The 19,037-nt window shown below is 39.5% G+C and overlaps 1 protein-coding gene and 1 non-coding gene across 2 annotated transcripts; both read right to left on the bottom strand.

Annotated features, from left to right (window-relative positions):
* Positions 1 to 536: 536 nt before the first annotated feature.
* LOC112086067 lies at positions 537 to 643 on the bottom strand. The gene has a single exon (XR_002899291.1). It is a non-coding gene; the product is annotated as a small nucleolar RNA R71 (small nucleolar RNA).
* A 9,719-nt stretch (positions 644 to 10,362) lies between these two features.
* On the bottom strand, positions 10,363 to 18,759 carry LOC112086029. Its single transcript, XM_024154833.1, has 6 exons — positions 18,519 to 18,759; positions 11,343 to 11,529; positions 11,234 to 11,249; positions 11,150 to 11,164; positions 10,973 to 11,058; positions 10,363 to 10,603 (listed from the first exon to the last, which is right to left on the bottom strand). Exons 1-6 carry the CDS (start codon positions 18,757 to 18,759, stop codon positions 10,363 to 10,365), a joined length of 786 nt encoding a protein of 261 aa, XP_024010601.1.
* Between the last annotated feature and the right edge of the window lie 278 nt (positions 18,760 to 19,037).

The following is a 19,037-nucleotide window of genomic DNA, read 5'->3' as shown; positions in this document are numbered from 1 at the left end:
AAAGGAATCAGGCTCAAGCTGACAGAAATGAGCAACAAGCCTTTGTCAATATAAACATGGCACAAAGGAATGAGAGGCAGGCTCAGCAGAATCAGCAGCAGGCTCATAGGAATGAGCAACAGGCTCAATACATTCCTCAGCATCAAGCTCAAAGTAGACATGATCCTTCACCAGTGTTTGTTGGCGAAAATGACAGAGCCAGTGCACACCAGCATAGAGCAGGAATCCAAACACCACCAGTCCAGAATAACAATTTTGAGGTGAAGGCTTCCTTGCTCAACATGTTTCAAAACTCCAAATTTCATGGCTTGCCAATGGAGGATCCTTTGGAGCACCTGGACCAGTTTGACAGAGTTTGTAACCTCACCAAAATCAATGAGGTCTCTGAAGATAGCTTCAAGCTTAGGCTTTTCCCCTTCAGCCTAGGAGACAAGGCACACCAATGGGAGAAGAACCTGCCTAGAGGTTCCATACAGACTTGGGAGCAGTGCAAGCTTGCTTTTTTATCCAAGTTCTTCTCTACTTCTAGGACAGCTAAGTTGAGAAACCAGATCTCAAGCTTCAAGCAACATAACAATTAAAGCTTTGGGGAAGCTTGGGAGAGGTTTAGAAGCTACACCAATCAGTGTCCACACCATGGTTTTTCTGATGCTTCCCTACTTTCTACACTGTATAGAGGAGCTTTACCACAGATAAGAAACCAATTAGACACCACCTCCAATGCTAATTTCTTGGCAAAAGAGATTACATCTGCTATGGAACTTGTGGAGAATTTGGCCATGTTTAATGATACATATGGTGAGAATTATGTCAGGACAAACAGATCAGAGGGTTCAAGCTCAGATCCAAGGCTTACTAGAGAAATTAAAGAGCTTAGGAGTGAACTAGAATAGCTGAAACTGGTGTCTCAAAAACCAATTCACTATGTTGCTGAGTTTAATGATTATCCAAGCTTTGAGAACATTAATGAAGATGGCCTCACAGAGGAAGAGATCAACTATATTGGGAATCAACAGAGGTTTCAGAGGTTCAACAACTATGGAACCAACCAGAATCTCTCATACCGCAACCCAAATGTAGCAAATCCTAAGGATCAGGTGTACCCTCCTCAGCAACAGCAACAGTTTATGTGTTGCACAATGGATGGTTAGTGACAAAGATTTTGAAAGCCAGGGGTTTTGTCTTTGATGATGTTGAGATCAAGTCTGATTTGATTGATGAAGCTACCCTCACCAAGGTTGGATTTTTAAAAGAAAGCAATTGTGAGAAGTTCTTGTACACCTTCAAGCTCTACAATCCAGCTATTGACCCACCATTCTAAAAGAAAGACACAATGTCTCCTTTATTGTTCTAAAGGATCAGCTCTACAATCCAGCTATTGACCCACCAGTCCGCAAATGCAAGATGACCGCAGGATCCAAGGGTAAAGAGCCAGCTGAAGAGCAGACCGAGTCAAGTAGGGCTCAGAACAAAGCTAGAGCTGACGGTTGTGAGAATGAGGAGCCAAGGGTTCTTGAAAGAAGGATGGGAGAAGGTCGATACCATTTTGATCCTTATGTTTGGGGTGAGCCCGAGTATCACACAAGGAAGCTGTATTTAAGAGTTAATGGACTTCAGAAATGGTTCAAATGGCAAGACAAAACAATTCGCAAACTAGTCGACTGTGTGAGGCAACTAAAGAAGAAGGAGAAGAAACTCAAAGCGCCGGCCTCACCAGACAAAGACTCGGCCACTTCACCTGCACCAGTCACAAGAGAAGAGGTGGGCGAAAGCTCAACAGCTCGTGACCCTGAGTTCCCACTGGGAAAAGAAGACTGGATCAATCCGGCTACCGCGTTTCCACCAGATTCACCTGAGAGCAGTCCACCTAGGGAGTCAACACCATCTTGCTCCACCTCCAATCCCTAGTATTACGTGGGATCCGACCTCAGCGATTGAGGTAACCTCTCCAAAACTTTGTACATATGCATCTTGTTCATATCATTTCATTTTGCATCTTTCTTGCTTTTGGTTTTCACTCCTTTCTTGCACTTTGATAACACAAGGGACTGTGTTATTTAAGTGTAGGGGAGGAGTTTTGTGTCTACTAATCTTGTTTCCTCTGTTCTTATTTTCTTCCTTTAGTCTTGAGTCACATTCTTGCATGCATTCATGTAGTTGCATTTAAGTGCATATAAAAAAACCAAAAAAATTGAAAAATCCAAAAAAATTCACAAAACAATGCTCATGTAGTTGCATTCTCATTTTTTAGGATTGAGTCTAGTTTTATATTCATATAGGCTGCATCAACGCAAGGGAGTGATGATAGGTTTTTCCTTGAGAGAATATCACTTTAAGAATTCGATTCAAAGCCCTAGTTTCTAGTTCTTTGATGCATGTAAACAAAAAAGAAGTTTAGACTGATCCATGCTTTGAACTTGTTGAGTGAGTCAAGCTTTGATTAGTTCCAGCCTTATCTATGTGAGAACCATAATTTGACAATCTAATTATCATGTTTGTGCATGTCATTGTGAACTCATGGGTACCCTTAAAATATTTAAGCTCTCTTATCCTTTTTACCACTCTTTGCTAGCTCAAAAAGCTGTTCTCTCATCTTGAGACAGTTCCCTGCCTTGAACTAAACCTTCCTTGAAGCCTGAAACACTCTAGTGAGAGATATGAGGTCTTTTCTGAATGAACTTGACAGAAAGTGTTGGGTTTAGGGCGACAAGAGTAGAGTTTCATGTAGATCTAGCTTTGCATCATGAGTCTTGAGTAGGCTAGGAAGAGATCTTGGGAAACACTGAGTGAAAAAGAGAGAGTTTGAGATGAGAACCAGGGGATGGAAAAGAAAAGAAAGCGGTTTGGGGTCTGCTGTTTAAAGGAAGAAAAGCTCTTGTGTTTTGAAAAGAAAAGTCTAGCCTCTAAGTAAAAAGAAGAGAAAAGATGCCAAAAGGCTAAAGTGTTTGAAAAGAAAAGAAAAGAGGCTAGACAGTGCTATGTGAAAAAGAGCTAAGTGAAAGGTTCAGACCCCAAAGCCTGAACTTGAAGATGAAAAGATGAGTCCCCTGGTGAGAAAAAGAGTGAGAGTGAAGTAAGGAGTGGGTTGATGAGGCAATGAATGCCTTGAGAGAAGAGTAGCTAGGGTGTGTTCTGCATGAGAGTAGAGTTAAGGTGAAAGACGAACTTGGGGCATTGGGTAGATGGGATTCTACTCTTGTATGCACCAGTTGCCTTTTACCCTTAGCCTTCTGTTAAAGTTTATTCCTTCTTGAGAGATCCCTTGAGCTGCATTGAAACCATAAGCATTGAATGAGATCATCTTTGTCTCATAACCCTGTCCCTAGACAAGTGAGTTCACATGGTTTGCATAAGCATGATTCACATGAGCTTTAATGAATGTCAAAAGGTTGGAACTATGGCTGTTTGTGAAAACTTAAGCTTGAGCTTGATTCATTTTATGATGAGTATGGCGAAAGTTTTATGAGTAATCTTGTTTACACTGCATCTTAGAATTAGCAACTAGGACAATGAGCCTTGAATTCTTTTAGTGATACACTCTCTCATTAAGGAATATGAACTCCCAATGCATATAACCTCTTTCTCTCATTTTCTCTTTTTGCTTGAGGACAAGCAAAGGACAAGTGTGGGGGAGTTGATATGTTCATAATTTGCATCATTTAGGTTGTATATTTCATTCTAAATCATATCTTATTTCATGCATTTTAGGTCTTGAGGTGTTGTTTTAGGAATTAGGGGTTTGCATTAGGTCCAAGTGAGTCTTGCATGTTTTGGAGTGTTTACAGGTGATTTGGAAGCAGTTTGGACCTGAAAATATGAAGCCAGGAGAAAAAATGGTGATTGGGGCTTTAAAAATGGTGAAATTAGCCTTTTGGAGGTTCTCGGCGCTAGCCTGTACTGGGGGAAGCTTTTTCTCGGCTATTTTCATGTACCACGGGTGGATTTCTCGGCCAAAACGCGCATCGGCTGTTCAAGTTTCTCGGCCAAAATTCCCGGTGTAGATACATCTCCGAAATCGCGTTACTAGAAGGTCCTGCCGGCCGATTCAGCCTCCAGGGTCTTCAGAAAAGATCAAGATAATTGAGCCTATATTTTAGAACAGTTATAATCGATAGATTTGGAGAATCGAGCTGGAATACGGCCACCAGAAGACAGACCTCTCTTGCATCCATTCCGGATCAATCCCATATGTCCGGAAAGATCGCCTGTCCGGGGAGTCTTAAAGTCCAATTCAGATTGCAGGGTCTTCAGAAACGTTGGAGATGATCATGTCACGGATCCAGAACAGGTGGAATCATTGGATTTGGAGTCGTGAGCAGAGAGCTAAGCTCACCGGAAGGCACACCTGTCTCGCTATAGTTTCAAGACCGATCCGATGAGTCACGAAGATTGCATGGGACGATGCCTTTCCAGTCCGATTCAGTTGCCAAAGCCTTCATCAATATTCACAGCCTTTGAGTTCTCTTTCCAGAACAGCTAAGATCGCTCAGTTTGGAGCTATGTGCTGAAAGATACAGTCTCCGGTGTGAACACTGTTCCAAGAGCTTCTTGTTGATCGTTTCAATGCATTGCAGAGATGAGCCGTCCGGGGAACCTTCCACTCCCCGAGCACCAAATGTTTCTTCAGAAAAGCTTGAGCTTGATGAGTCATATTTCTTTTGGACTTGGTTTGATGTCATTTGGAGTTGTGAGATGTGAGTTCCGGAAGGCGGGAGACAGGCAGGTCCATCAGGCGTCTAAGGGTTGAAATTATGCTAAGTGTCATACTCTGACACGGTGAGAACGCCACGATCTGGGGTTAGTCGTGACATGATATGAAATTTCTAGGGATTTCACAGAGTTACAGTGCCACGGCCATACACTTAGGCGTGACAACATCCAAATGCTTTCTAAAGAGACAAAGGCTCATGACACGGTCATATAGCCACGGTCTATACTTGACCGTGAAAAGGTTTTGCCAACCTTCGGAGAATGACACGGGGAGAATGCCACGGTCTACACTTGACCGTGGCAAGATGCTGCTTCAGAGTGCCAACCTTCGGCGAATGACACGGTCAAGAGACACGGCCTACACCTTACCGCGACAAAGGCTTAAAGGACTTGACACGACAAAGATACCACGGCCAATCATCAGGCCGTAACAATGTTCCACTCCTTTGAGATGCTTAAAAGACACGAGCCAAGCAAGACCGTGGCAATCCAAAATGATCATCGTCCAAACCCAGAAAGAACATGACACGCCAATGCATCACGGTCGAAATCAAGTCGAGGCAGCCTTATTCTTCAACCACAACCGTTTGATCTTTGACACAATTACTTTGCCACGGTCTGTCCAAGAATCGTCTGACCGTGGCAAACCTCATCTTTACCCATCAAGGCCGGGTCAGGACCCAGTTTGTTCCGGGCTGACCCGGTTCGTTTAAGAAACTATAAATACCTTTTTAGGGTTTTACCCTAAAGACTAAGTTTATTCTCCCTAATTTCTTTGCCTCTTTTGTGAAAGACTCCTCTTAAGAAGAGAAATATCTCCCTTTTGAGTTTTAATCAAGAGAGAATCAGAGATTTCTGTGTTTAAAGCTGCAAATCCTTCAGTATCCATCTTCTCCATCTTCATTTCTCATCATTAATCATGCCAATTTTCTCAACTTGCAAAAGTTTAAGAGAGATTATTATGATTAGTGAGTAGTCACCTTATGAGGTTCTAGATGTGTAGATTAGGGTGCTAAAGTGTTAGATTAGGAGTGCTTAGGGCTAGATTCATTGATTCATCTCTCTAAACAGCTGTTCTCTAGGCTTGATCCTTGGACATCACTTGTGATCTAGATTCCTGAAAGTGTTTGATGAAATTCCTGAAAGAGCTGTATTAGAGATTTAAGCATTTGTTGCATGATGATGTCTTGTTATTTTCTTGAATGATCTTTTAGAAATGTTTCTTAATGCTCATTGATTCATATTTCACAAATGATTATTTGGTTTGAAAATGGATTAGTGTAGAGGTTAATGCCTTCATGAGAGGATTAATCGAGATTAGAGTTCTAATTCATTTGAATCATGTCTCATCATTGTAATTAGCATTTCTAGTTTAGCACCAAAGCACCCTAGCCAACTATCATGTCTAGAGTCTCATGCTTCCATCATCTCATATTCACATCACTTATCATTTGCTTAGTTCTTGTTTGATTATTTGTTTAGTCATTAATCTTGTTTTAAGTTTTTAGTTGTCATTAGTCAATCTAAACCTCACTTGTTCACTTGAATTGAGAAACTGATCACATAGCTTAGTGTCTATCTCCAAATTCTTGGATTGACAACCTCTTTTGTGCTACTTTGACAAGGGGATTGATAGCCCTAAGACCATAAAAAGTCTTGTCTATCAGCATTGTGGATACTCATACATATTTGAGCTAGAAACCCATTTTTACCACTCTTTTCCTTAGCTTAAATAGCTGATTCCACACCTTGGATCAGTTCCCACACCTTGAACCCAAACTTCTTTCAAGCCAAATGATTTTTGAGTGTTGAGAGGCCATCTTGGATCAAACTTAGCAGAAAGTGTTAGGTTTAGAGCGACAAGGGCAAGTCTCAAAGTGTCTATTTCCATCACCCAGTAACTATTAGGTCTAGGCTATGAATAAGTGTGGGAATGAGATTTCTTTGAGTGAGAATATTGAGAGAAAAGTTTTGATAGAGAAAAGAGAAAGAGTTGTGAATATGGGAGCGATGAGAATAAATGGTTTTAAAAGAAAAGAAAAAGGTTTTGGGTCTTGTGTTTTGAAAGAAAAGAAAGCTCTAAGCGTTTTAAAAAGAAAAAGCTTATAACCTCTAAGTGTAAATAAAAGAAAAGAAGCCAAAGGCCCATGTGTCTAAAAAGAGTGAGAGGCTAGATGAATCAAATGTGAAAAGAGCTGAGTGTAAAAGAAAGATCCTAGAACCAAAGTTTTTAAATGAAAAGAAAACCCTTTTTGAGAGATGAAAATGAGTGAGAAGAGAGTTGAGGGATTCAGTGTGAGAGTGTGAGCTAGAGGCATCTTAGGTAAGGGGGTGAGTTGAGTCTTGTCCTTGTATTCATCGGTTGGTCCTTACCATAGCCTTCTGCCAAAGTTTGATCATTCACTGAGAGATCCCCTAGTTGCATTGAACCTGCTTGTGCGTTGAATGAGATCATTTTAGTCTCATAACCTCATCCTCCAAACCTTTCTTGTTTGAACATGCATCACTTGATTCACATAATAAAGAGCTTAATGAATGTTAAAGAGCTCGGGGATATGATTGCTTGTGGAGATCATTGTTTGATCTTAATGCATCAAAGTAAAATCTTGCATAGCATTTCAGAATTAGCAACTTGGACCCTGAAATTGACTTTTTTTTATTACTTCTCTCTTCCCATAGGAAATGTGAACTCCCAAACACCAACCTTCTCTCTCATTTGATCTTTTTGCTTGAGGACAAGCAAAAGACAAGTGTGGGGGAGTTGATATGTTCATAAAATCCATCATTTAGCTTGCATGTTTTAGTCCAAAACCATGTCTTATTTCATGCATTTTAGGTCTTTAGGTATTGTTTTAGGACTTAGGGGTTTGCATTAGGTCCAAGTGAGTCTTTGCATGGTTTGGAGTCTTAAACAGGTACTTTGGAGGCTTTTGGAGTAGAAAAGGTAAGACCAAGTGATGCAATGAAGTTTGGAAGATCAGAAATGGTAGAAATGGTGTTTTTGGATCTATCGGCAAAAGCCATGTACCGCAGGCTACAATTCTTGGCTAAAATGCTTACCGGGTGAAGTTTCCATCAGCCAAAAGCTGTACCAGATGGAGGTTCAATCGGCTGAATTCTATGTCGAGACAAGTTGGGTTTTACCGGCTAAAAGCCTTACCGCGACATCAGTTTATCGGCAAAACCCGCACATCAGTACATGAGCTCTCGGCTAAAACCTGTTTATGCCGATACGCGCCAAAAATTGCCTGTCCGAGGAAGCTTACAGTCCGATTCAGTTGTCAAGGTCTTGATCTGGGAGATATCATTTCCGGAGTGAACGCAGGTTATGAAGCCCTTTCCCGGAGCATTCCGGTAAACTTCAAAGATTGACCGTCCGGGAGACCTTAATTTCCCCGAAAGCAATCAGGGTCCTCACCAAAAGTATAGCTGGTTGAGTCATCTTTCCTGTGGACTTGATCTTGTGTCATTTAGAGTTTTGAACAGAAAGTTATAATGGTTTAAGTGTGGAGATGTCCATGGCACCAAGATGAACACCGGGCAAACTAACTTCAGTGTTTGGCTTATTTTGGGGATTCTGCTACACTGAGTTGACTAACGTGGCCCACAATGAGATAATGCACCCTGGTGCTAGGTGAGCCTTGCACCAACCCTTTTGCATGTTCAGCACCGGCCACAACATCAGAGAAGAGCACCTCGGTGTAATCTGCATTATTTCAACCCATTCATCAACACCGACTTTCACACCGGCCATATTGACCTCGGTGCTAGCTCACACGTTCCAGCCATCTTCCTAGCACCGAGCAGCTTCATCTAGGTGTGCTCCCCAGTGTAAATCTCACAGAAGTTCTGCTCATTTTACACCGGCATCTACACCTGGGCAATGAACCCCGGTGCTGATCCCATCGTCCGAGTTTTCTCCACAACCCCGAGGAAAACACCGGCCATTTGCATCCCGGTGTCAGCACACACGCCAAGAAAAGCTTCAGGACATCACAACATCGGCCAGAGCACCGGACAAACACACCCCGGTGTAAAGTTGTTTGCGTTTTTATGAGTTTTTCTTTCCGGGTCAATACCCGGTTTTCCCGGGTTAACTCGGAAATTAGGAGACAACTATAAATACTTTTTAGGGTTTTACCCTTAGGATTATCTCATTTTCCCTTAAGCTTTCTGTCTGTTTTGTGAAAGAACATACTTTGAGAGAGATATCTCCATTTTCTTCTTGAATCAAGAGAGTTTAAGAGCTTTAATCACCATTTTCTCATCGTCTTCTATCATTTCTCATCATCTAATCATGCTTGTTTACCCATCTTGCAAAAGATCAAGGGAGATAATCATGATTAGTGAGTAGATCCATCTTAAGGTCTTAGATGAGTAGGTTAGGGTGCGAAGATGTTAGATTAGAGAGTTTAGGGGTTAGATCTTGCATCATCCATTCTCTAAAAAGTTGTTCTCAAAGCTAGATATTTGCACATCACTCTGGTCTAGATCTTAGGCATTTCCTCACCCAAAAAGTGTTTGTAAAAATGCCTGAACCAAGCTTGTTAGAGGTTTAAGTGTTTTTCACCATGAGAGTGATTGTTTAATGCTTAAATGACTTATTAGACTGATTCTTAATGCTTGATGATTCATAGTTCTCAAATGAAAATTTGGTATGAAAGACGATTAGCATAGGAGTTTAATGCCTTCATGAGAGGATTATCTTACTTAAGAGTCTATGTTGAATGGTGTTGCTTGATTGTTTATTCATTTAACTCTCTGGTTTAGCATTAAAGCACCCTAACTATCTATCTTGTCTAAGGATTTCCCTCATCATATTCATATAATCATCACCTGTTTATTTTTAGTGCTTGCCTTAGTTTACTTTAATCACTTGTCATTGTCTTGCTTAGATTTCATTTTAAGCACTTGTCACAAACCAAACTCATCATATTGCTTGGATTAAGAAACTATCAGCATGAACTAGTGTCTACCCACATATTTGGATTGATAACCCTTTGTATTACATTGACAAGGGATTAATAACCCCATCTAAAGGATTGAAAACCTCTAGTTATCAACTTCCTAAGCTGCTTTTAAATTGAGCTATTGGAATAAGGATATTACTTAGTTCATATGATTGATTTGGTGAATGAGATAACAAATTTTTTCATAATCCTATATAATTCATAACCTTTTACTTAACATCTATAAAAACATGCATGAACTTACGAATATGCATGATTTTTTTAAAAATTTCTAATTTTTATCAGAATGATTACATTTCATATAAAATAAGATAACCTATAAAAAACAGTTTCTGAAATAGTAAATAACCAGTCAGATATAAAGGTTTCAAATTTGATATTTTGATTTTACGATGAAACTACAACGATTTGGCCTTTTCTTCGCTAAATCGTCGTAATATTACAACGAAGTGTCAGAAACACGTCGTAATAGTCATATCAATATACTTAACCACAAATAAACATACACTATTATCAACAAGTCGGAAAAAAAAACATACACTATTGAATTAGGGTTTAGGGTTTGCATAAACATCGTAAAAACGTCGTAATGTTCTAAAGTAAGAAAAAAAAATTCTATGTTATACAAAACCAACTTTATACATATATTTTAGAAATATATTATAGTAAGAGACCATGATAATCATTCAGATTCATCTTCTTGTTGTTCTTCATCATCACCTTCGTCTTCCAAATCCTCATCATCATCCTCGCTTTTATCAAATTCATCTGAATCACCTTCTTCTTCTGTATCATCAGGGAGATCTTCAACTTTCCTATTCTGAGGGTCAATTAAGAAAATATTCTCATCAATATCTGGTTCAGTCCGGTCTACACAAGATTCTTGTTGCAGTGGAAGGTCCTCAACCCCTACAAGCTTTCTCCTGGGAGCCACTTTAATAACAGTTAACCATGAGATCCCTGTAGCTCGAACTTGGGGATATGGCACAAATGTGACTTGTTCCGCTTGAGAAGCTAATATAAAAGGCTCAAAGTTGTTGTACCGTCGTGATTGGTTCACATCGACAACTCAAAATTTGTTTAATCGTACTCATCTTCCAACGGTTGGATCAAACCAATCACATTTAAAGAGAACAATTTTCATCCTTAACAAACCAGGATACTCCACTTCAATTATTTCTTGCAAAACTCCATAATAATCTATTTCACCCCTCACACAAACTCCGTATTTAGTTGTTGCTCGCTTGGCGCCGTGAGCGTATGTATGAAAGACATAACCCTAAGTGAATTACATGGATGCAGTCGTTATTTTGGCCATCGCACCTAGGAGTAACTCATGGAACCATATTGGATATGCATCTGGATCATTCGGGTCCACCTAATAACAAAAAATTAATTTTGCTTTATAAATTTGTATATGTCATATTGTTACATGCATCCTATAACAACAATACACATATTATACTTACTTGTGCTTTCATCCACTGCGCAAAGTGTTAATCTTTACAATCATTGATTTCAGTTTCAGAAACACTAGAGATGCATTCTTTTACCTCATCAACGAATATGCTGCCAAAAATACATATATAATGTTAAAAGAACTTAATTAATATCTCATTTAATATATATATATATATATATACATTAGTTAATATATTATACCTCTCGTACCACGCCAACTCTTTGCAGTTTAGCAGGATGTACGTTTGTGCGTTGTGATAATCGTTTTCATTAGACCACCAAACTTCCTTTACTTTTTCACTAAGACGTCTGATCGGCGAGAATATGTCAGGTACACCCTCAACTGCATATGTTTGGCCAACTCCGCCATCGTCATATTGACGGGTAGCTATTTTGCGCGTTCATGGTCCAAAATAGTACGAAGTCTCTTTAGTTAAGCTGCCCGCCACAATTGAACCTTGCACTCTCGCTAGGTTTTTGGCTTTACCCTTAAGATGCTTCATGAAATGCTCAAATGGATACATCCCCTGTACTGAACTGGTCCACCTAGCTCTGCTTCGTGAAGGAGATGAACGGGGAGGTGTTCTATAACATCAAAAAATGATGGCGGGAATATCTTTTCCAAATAGCACAATAAGATTGGAATATTCACTGCCAGTTGTGCTATTAGATCATCTGATAATGTTCGTGTACTAAGATCCCGGAAAAAAGCGCCAATACCTGCATAAATACATATATAGATAATATTAAAATTTTAATATGTACATATTATAATAAGAATAGAGTGTAGTTAATAGTAGTAATAATATACCTCCAACAGTTTCATGGACATTTTTGGGCAAGAGTTCAGCAAATGTAAATGAGAGTAATCGTTACATAAACACGTGGCATTCATGACTTTTCATCCCTGAAAAATTGACCCCCTTCTCAACAGATTTAGAAAGATTAGAAACATACCCATCAGAAAAATTAACGTCAGATGAAACTCATTTGAACAATGCTGACTTCTGTTCTACGCTCAACCGTCATACAGGAACCGATGCTTTCCCGTTTCTCAGTATATACAATTCAGTTCTGTTGCATAAATCAGGCAAGTCCAATCTTGACTTACCATTGTCTTTTGTTCTTCCCGGCACGTTCATAACTGTATGCATGATGTTGTCAAAAAAGTTTTTCTCAATGTGCATGACATCAAAATCGTGTTTGAGCAGATGATCTTTCCAATACGGAAATTGCCAAAAAACTACTTTTCTTCTGCCATTTATGATGAACTCCGTAACCTTCAGGCATATTTGTTGGAGTGTGCCAGTTTCCCCCACAAGATATCGTTTCCTCTGCCCCCCATGCTCGATTTGGGCTTCAATATCAGCTCCTGTTAAATATACGGGTAGAGGGACACATACACTTTTATTCTTCCTAAATAACCTCTTGTTCCTCCGATATGTATGGTTTTCCGGTAAAAACCTGCGTTGACAATCAATCCAACATGTTTTTCTACCATGTTTTAGCGGAAAGGCATCAGTTCGATCAAGACAATAAGGAAACGATAACCTCCCATGTGTAGTCCATCCGGATAGCATACCGTATGCGGGAAAATCGCTTATTGTCCACATAAACACAGCCCGCATAGTAAAATGTTTCCCCCTCAAACAATCATATGTTCGAACACCGGTATACCACATCTGATTCAACTCATGTATGAGTGGCTGCATAAATACATCTAGAGATCGCTACGGATGACTGGGACCTGGGACCAAAACATTCAGAAAAAGAAATTCCTTTTGCATGCACATATCTGGGAAAAGTTTATAAGGGGTCAGGATTACTGGCCATAAAGAATATTGTCTACCAGACATACCGAATGGACTAAAACTGTCAGTGCACAGACCAAGATAGACATTTCGTTTCAACTTAACAAAATCTAGGTATACCGTATTGAAGTGTTTCCACGCTTTTGCATCTGATGGATGAGTAACTTCTCCATTTACTTGTGTATGTTCTGCATGTCATCTCATCGATGCAACTGTCCTTTCAGATTGATTGAGGCGTTTCAACCTATCAGTTATAGGAAGATACCACATCCGTTGGTACGGTATCTTTTTTCGCCCAGAATTTTGCGGCCTGTATCTTGGTTTTTGGCAAATCGACATTCCTGCAGCTTATCATCATATTTTCAGAAAATAATACAATTATCAACACATACATCTATAATCTCAGAAGGTAGACCAAGACTAAATATCAACTTCTGTATTTCATAGTATGTTGCCTCTGCCAAATTATCCTCCGGGAGATACTCTTTCATAAGATCATCCCAATCATCCCTGCAAACCTCAGATAAGTTATGATCTGTTTTAATTGACATCATCCTATCTGCCAACGATAATTTAGACTGACCTTCTCTACATCCTTCATAGATTGGCTGATTAGCATTGTCTAACAATTCATAAAATCGTTTAGCATCTACATTGGGTTCCTCAACAGCATTACCAGTATGCGTTTCATGAAATACATCTGTAACCATCTCATGCATCCTATCATGATCTGGACCTTGATCAGATTGATACTAATTAGGCTGATAATCATTTGATTCATCAAATTCAACATGACTTTGATAATTAGTACTACTACCAGCATTCGCATGAGCATTACTACCATATCCTTCTCCATGTTGATACCAAATAAAATATTTCGGCATAAACCCTCTATTTAATAAATGCATCCACACTGTTTGGATTAGAGTATACCATGCATTTTTGCATTTCAGACAAGGACAAAACATCTTCCCGCTTTCTTTAGTTCTCTCCATATTTGTGGTCTGATACATGAATATTTCCAACCCGTTTTTGAATTCTTCTGTAAGCGCCCCTTCTGAATCTTTACGCATATACATCCAGCTTCTTAGCTCGTATATAGACATGTTGAAAAAAATTCAAAAAACTCTCTTTATATTTTTTTTACTGTTGTTATTGTGTTAATGATGTTGTTGTGAATAAGAGAGGAAACGAATATGTATTTATAACAAATTTTTCTCTTTATGACGTTTTTACGACGGTTTTTTACATCGATTTTACATCAAAATACTCAAATTACAACGTTTTTACATTGATTATATTTCAACGACCACAGGTAGGTGAACATGTTTAAAAGGTATTTCACCAACATTATATTTCGATGTAAAAATGTCGTAAGTTTACATCGAAAACTTTACGACGTAAAAACGTCATACTTTTACATCGTTTTTACGACGATTTGGCATCAACAATAAATGCTAACTTTAATCGAAGGAAAATCGTTGTAATGTGTCGTGAATATTACGACGAATTTATGATGACAATTTTCTACGACAATTGTACGACGATTAGTTTTTTGGTCGTCAAATTGTCGAAAAACCGTCGTAAATTTGCGACGATTTTATAACCGTCGTAATGGATCGTGAAAAATCGATTGTTCTCTTGTAGTGGCCATACTCATCACCAAATGAACCAAACTCAAGTGTCAACCTTCACAAGAATCCCTAACTCCAGCCTTTTGACATTCATTTAAGTATCATGTGGATCATGCTCATGCAAATCATGTGAACTCATTTGGCTTGGGACAGGGTTATGAGAATAAAATGATCTCATTCCATGCTTGTGGGTTCAATGTAGCTCAAAGGATCACTCAAGAACGAATAAACTTTAATAGAAGGCTAAGGGTAAAAGGCAACCGATGCATACAAGAACAGATTCTCATCTACCCAATGGCCCAAATTGGTCTTTCACCTTAACTCTAAACCCATGAAGAACATGCCTATACTACCCTTTTCCAAGGCTTTCATTGCCTTCTCAACCCACTTCTCACTCACTTTCATTCTTTTTCTCACCAGGGGATTCAACTTTTATTTTCAAACTCTGGTTTTGGGGTCCAAACTTCACACTTAGCTCTTTCTCACATGCACTATCTAGCCATTTTGGCTTCTTTTATTTTCTTTCTTCTTCAGTTAGAGGCTAGACTTTTCTTTTAAACACAAGAGCTTTATTTCCTTGAACACCAGACCCCAAACCGATTTCTTTTCATTTCTATCCCCTGGTTCTCATCTCAATCTCTCTCTTTTCCACTCAATGATTCCCAAGATCTGTTCCTAGCCTACTCTAGACTCATGATGCAGAGCTAGATCTACATGAAAGACTACTCTTGTCGCCCTAAAGCCAACACTTTCTGTCAAGTTTATTTAGAACAAGGTCTCACATCGCTCACTAGAGTGTTTCAGGCTTCAAAGATGGTTTGGTTAAAGGCATGGAAGTATCTCAATATGAGAGAACAACTATTTGAGCTAGCAAAGAGTGGCAAAAAAGGATAAGAGAGGTCAAATATTTTGTGGTACCCATGAATTCACAATGATATGCACAAACATGATAATTGGATTGTTAAATTATGGTTTTCACTTAAGCAGGACTGGAGTTAATCACAACTTGATCCAATTAACACAGAAGCATTGAGACACTAGTTCCAAGCATGGTTCACCCTTGATTTTATACCAGTTTTGCAAGCAATAGAGAATTAATAACTAGGGCCATGAACCAAATTCTTAAGATGATGCTCTCTCAAATAAACCTATTATTACTCCCATGCAAATGATGCAACCTAAATGAACATTTTTTTTGTTGTGAAAATTTTTCAGATTTTTCAATTTTTTTGGTTTTTATATCAGAAAAACAAAGAGGTTGAATGCATTGGGAGCTCATATTTCCTTTATAAGAAGTGACCACTAAGAGAATTCAAGTTCATGCTCAATATGCAATGAAAGACCATACTCAGATTCAATCAACACAACAAGAAATCTCCACAAGTTCTCTTATTCCTCAACTCTTTGACATTCATTAAGCTTTTAACCAAGTGAATCAAATGATGCAATGTCTAAACAAGCTGGTTTGGCTAGGGTGAGGTTATGAGACTAAAATGATCTCATCAGCGCCTGAGTGGGTTTAATGCAGCAAAGGATCTCTCTATGAATGACCAAACTTTGGCAGAATGCTAAAGGTAAAAGGCAACCTATGCATACAAGGGCAAGAACTCATCCCACCCCACACTCTACTCAAAGTTTCCTCACTTGCTTACTTTTCCCACTCTTTCCTCTCTCACTAGGGGATTCTCTTTTTCTTTCAATGCACAAGTCTTGGAGTTCAAACTTTCATAGCTCTTTTTCACTTCTTTTGTAACCTCTAGCCTCTTTTTTTTTTTCTTTCTTTTTAAAACATTTGAGCTCTTTGGCTTCTTTTCTGTTCTTTTCACTTAGAGGCTAGACTCTTTCTTTTCAAAACACTAGATCTCACTTTCTTTGACTCAAAACTCCAAGACTGATTTCTTTTCTTTATCTATCCCCTAGTTCTCACCACTCTCCTTTTATTTCCACTCATCTCTCCTTTTCCACTCACCAACAAGTATTCCCCCACACTTAAATCTCGCCAAATCTCTCAGCTCCTTGATGATGGAACTTACTCACAATGAGACTTGCCCTTGTCGCCCTAAACCTAACACTTTCTGCTAAGTTTGGTCCAAGGTGGCCTGTCAAGCACACACAAACATTTGGCTTGAAAGAAGGATGGGTTCAGGGTGAGGAAAACTGATCTATTATGCAGATTCAGTTATTTGAGCTAAGGAAGAGGATGGTAAAAACAGGATTATAGCTCAAATATGTATAATGGTATCCACAAGCTTATTTAAACAATGCACCAAATGATAATTTCAAGTCAAGTTCAGGGTTTTCACTTATTAGAGTTGAGTTCAATTCAAACTTGCTTCTCAGATTTAGATCATTTCAAGCCTTGCAAGCATAGAAGTCATTTCACAAGCATATTTAGTCCAAATTCTCAAAGTGATTTACTCTGAAGGAAAACCTATCATTGCTCCATTGCATCATGCAACCTATATGATGCAACTAGACTCAAGCCTAAAAAGAATGAGAATGCAACTACATAAGCATTTTTTTTTGTGATTTTCAGTTTTTTCAAATTTTTTTTTTTATATATGCACTTAGATGAAATGCATCTACATGAATGCATGCAAGAATGTGACTCAAGACTCAAAGTATAAAATAAGAACAGAGAAAACATGATTAGTGAAAGATGAAACTCCTCCCCCACACTTAAATAACACAGTCCCTTGTGTTATAAAAGCATGAAGGAGAAGTGCAAAGCAAAATCACAAAAATGCAAAGAGAAAACAAGCTAACTACATGCATATATATAGAGATGGAGTGTTACCTAAGAGCTGTGGAAGTCTAACCCCAAAGAGTAAGAGGGGTTTGAAGTGTGACCGGATGGTGTCTCCCAGGAGTGATGGCTTGCCTCATCAGAACCGTCTTCAAGATCCACCCATGCTGTGCCATATGGGACCAGGGTCGTGCAGTTGGTGGAACTCTCTCCAACCTCTTCTCTGTTCCTTGGTGAAACCGGTGTTGGAGATCCACCTTTGCAATGGTTTTCAAGCTTCTTGATCCTCTTCTTCATCTCCTTGATGCACTTTGCCATCTTGTGTATTGTTTTATCCTGGTACTTGCACCATTGTTGGAGAACACCGATCTTTTGTTGAGCTCTAAACCCTGAAGTGCCTGGCTCCTCCCAGTTGTAATCATTAAACTGATATCTGTTCCCACCATAACGTTTTTGAGGTGGAGGCAGACCATCATCTCCAGCACCAGCAGCACTTGTTGTAGCATCTTCAGCGGTTGCTTTCCTTTCCTTGGAAGCTTCTACTCTGCAAGCTTTCTTGTACTTGAGAATTGGTGGATCAGTTTGGACATTGTACAGCTCTTCTTTCAGCAAGTAGAAGTGAATGTTCCTCTTTACTTGGACTGTGGTGATGGAGGGATTGGGCAGGAGAGTTTGGACTGGCTCATCAATGAAGGACTTGAAGTTGTAAACCAGCTTGGCTCCAACTCTTCCTTGAAAGAAACCGTTCTTACACAATTGAGCTTCATTAATCAGATCAAACCTTACTTTGTTCTCCTTAAACCTGTACCCCCTTGCCTTCAAGATCTTTATTACAACCCATCCATGGGCCAGCTTTGCATCCTTCTTTGTTGAACCCCAAATGCATTTTTGTAGAACATCAAAGACCTTGCTAATTGAGAGGCAAGGAAAGGTGTGTAAGCATATCCTTCATAGGGCTTCCCATCTTCATGAGTTGGCATCAACTGTTTCAGCCCCACACCAAGGAGATTCAGATCACCCTTATGAACTCTCCCAACATCAAGTTTGAAGAAGAAGCTGTGAGAGAGGAACTTGTGGACATATCTCAGCACTGGATTTCTTATCCAAGAGGACTTAGCTGCTCCAGCTGTGTACTTCCCAGAAGCTATTGATCTCCATAGAGCCTGAATATCTTCCTTTCTAAGACCAATTTGGTTGGAGTGAGGAACGTTTTTAGGTGCAGAAAACCCAGATATCTCATTCAATTCCCTGAATGGCACTCTGTAGGCCTTTCCTTTCACCGTAAATTCCATGTGTCCAAGACCATCCCCTTGAAGAATCCTTGAATTCCTTGGGTAGTACATAAAATCATCAAAAGAAGCCAAGAACTCTTGAGACTCCTCTTCATATGCGGTCTCCCTCATCTCCATGAGAGATTCAATGCCCATGTTCCCAAGCAAAGTTTTGACATCCTCATAGATGCCAATCTTCTTCAGAAAGTGTTGACCAGACTCCTTTTTCCCTCCTTTTTGCGCCTTGGACCCGGTTGTTTTCTCATTCCGCACGACCGACTCGGTGTAAACCGCGAATATGTGTTCGACTTGGGAAGTTCTCAGACCGTCCCGCATGACCAGGTCGCACACAAAACCCTCCTGTACAGTCTTGTCTCTTCTCTCATGCTGCGACCTGTCCCAACCTTCAGCTAAGCCGCATGACCCAATCGGTG

The sequence above is a fragment of the Eutrema salsugineum genome, unplaced genomic scaffold (genome assembly GCF_000478725.1).
Source record: "Eutrema salsugineum unplaced genomic scaffold, Eutsalg1_0 scaffold_24, whole genome shotgun sequence".
NCBI lineage: Eukaryota > Viridiplantae > Streptophyta > Magnoliopsida > Brassicales > Brassicaceae > Eutrema > Eutrema salsugineum.
The sequence above is the reverse complement of the archived record's forward strand: the minus strand, read 5'-3'. Positions and strand labels throughout refer to the sequence as shown.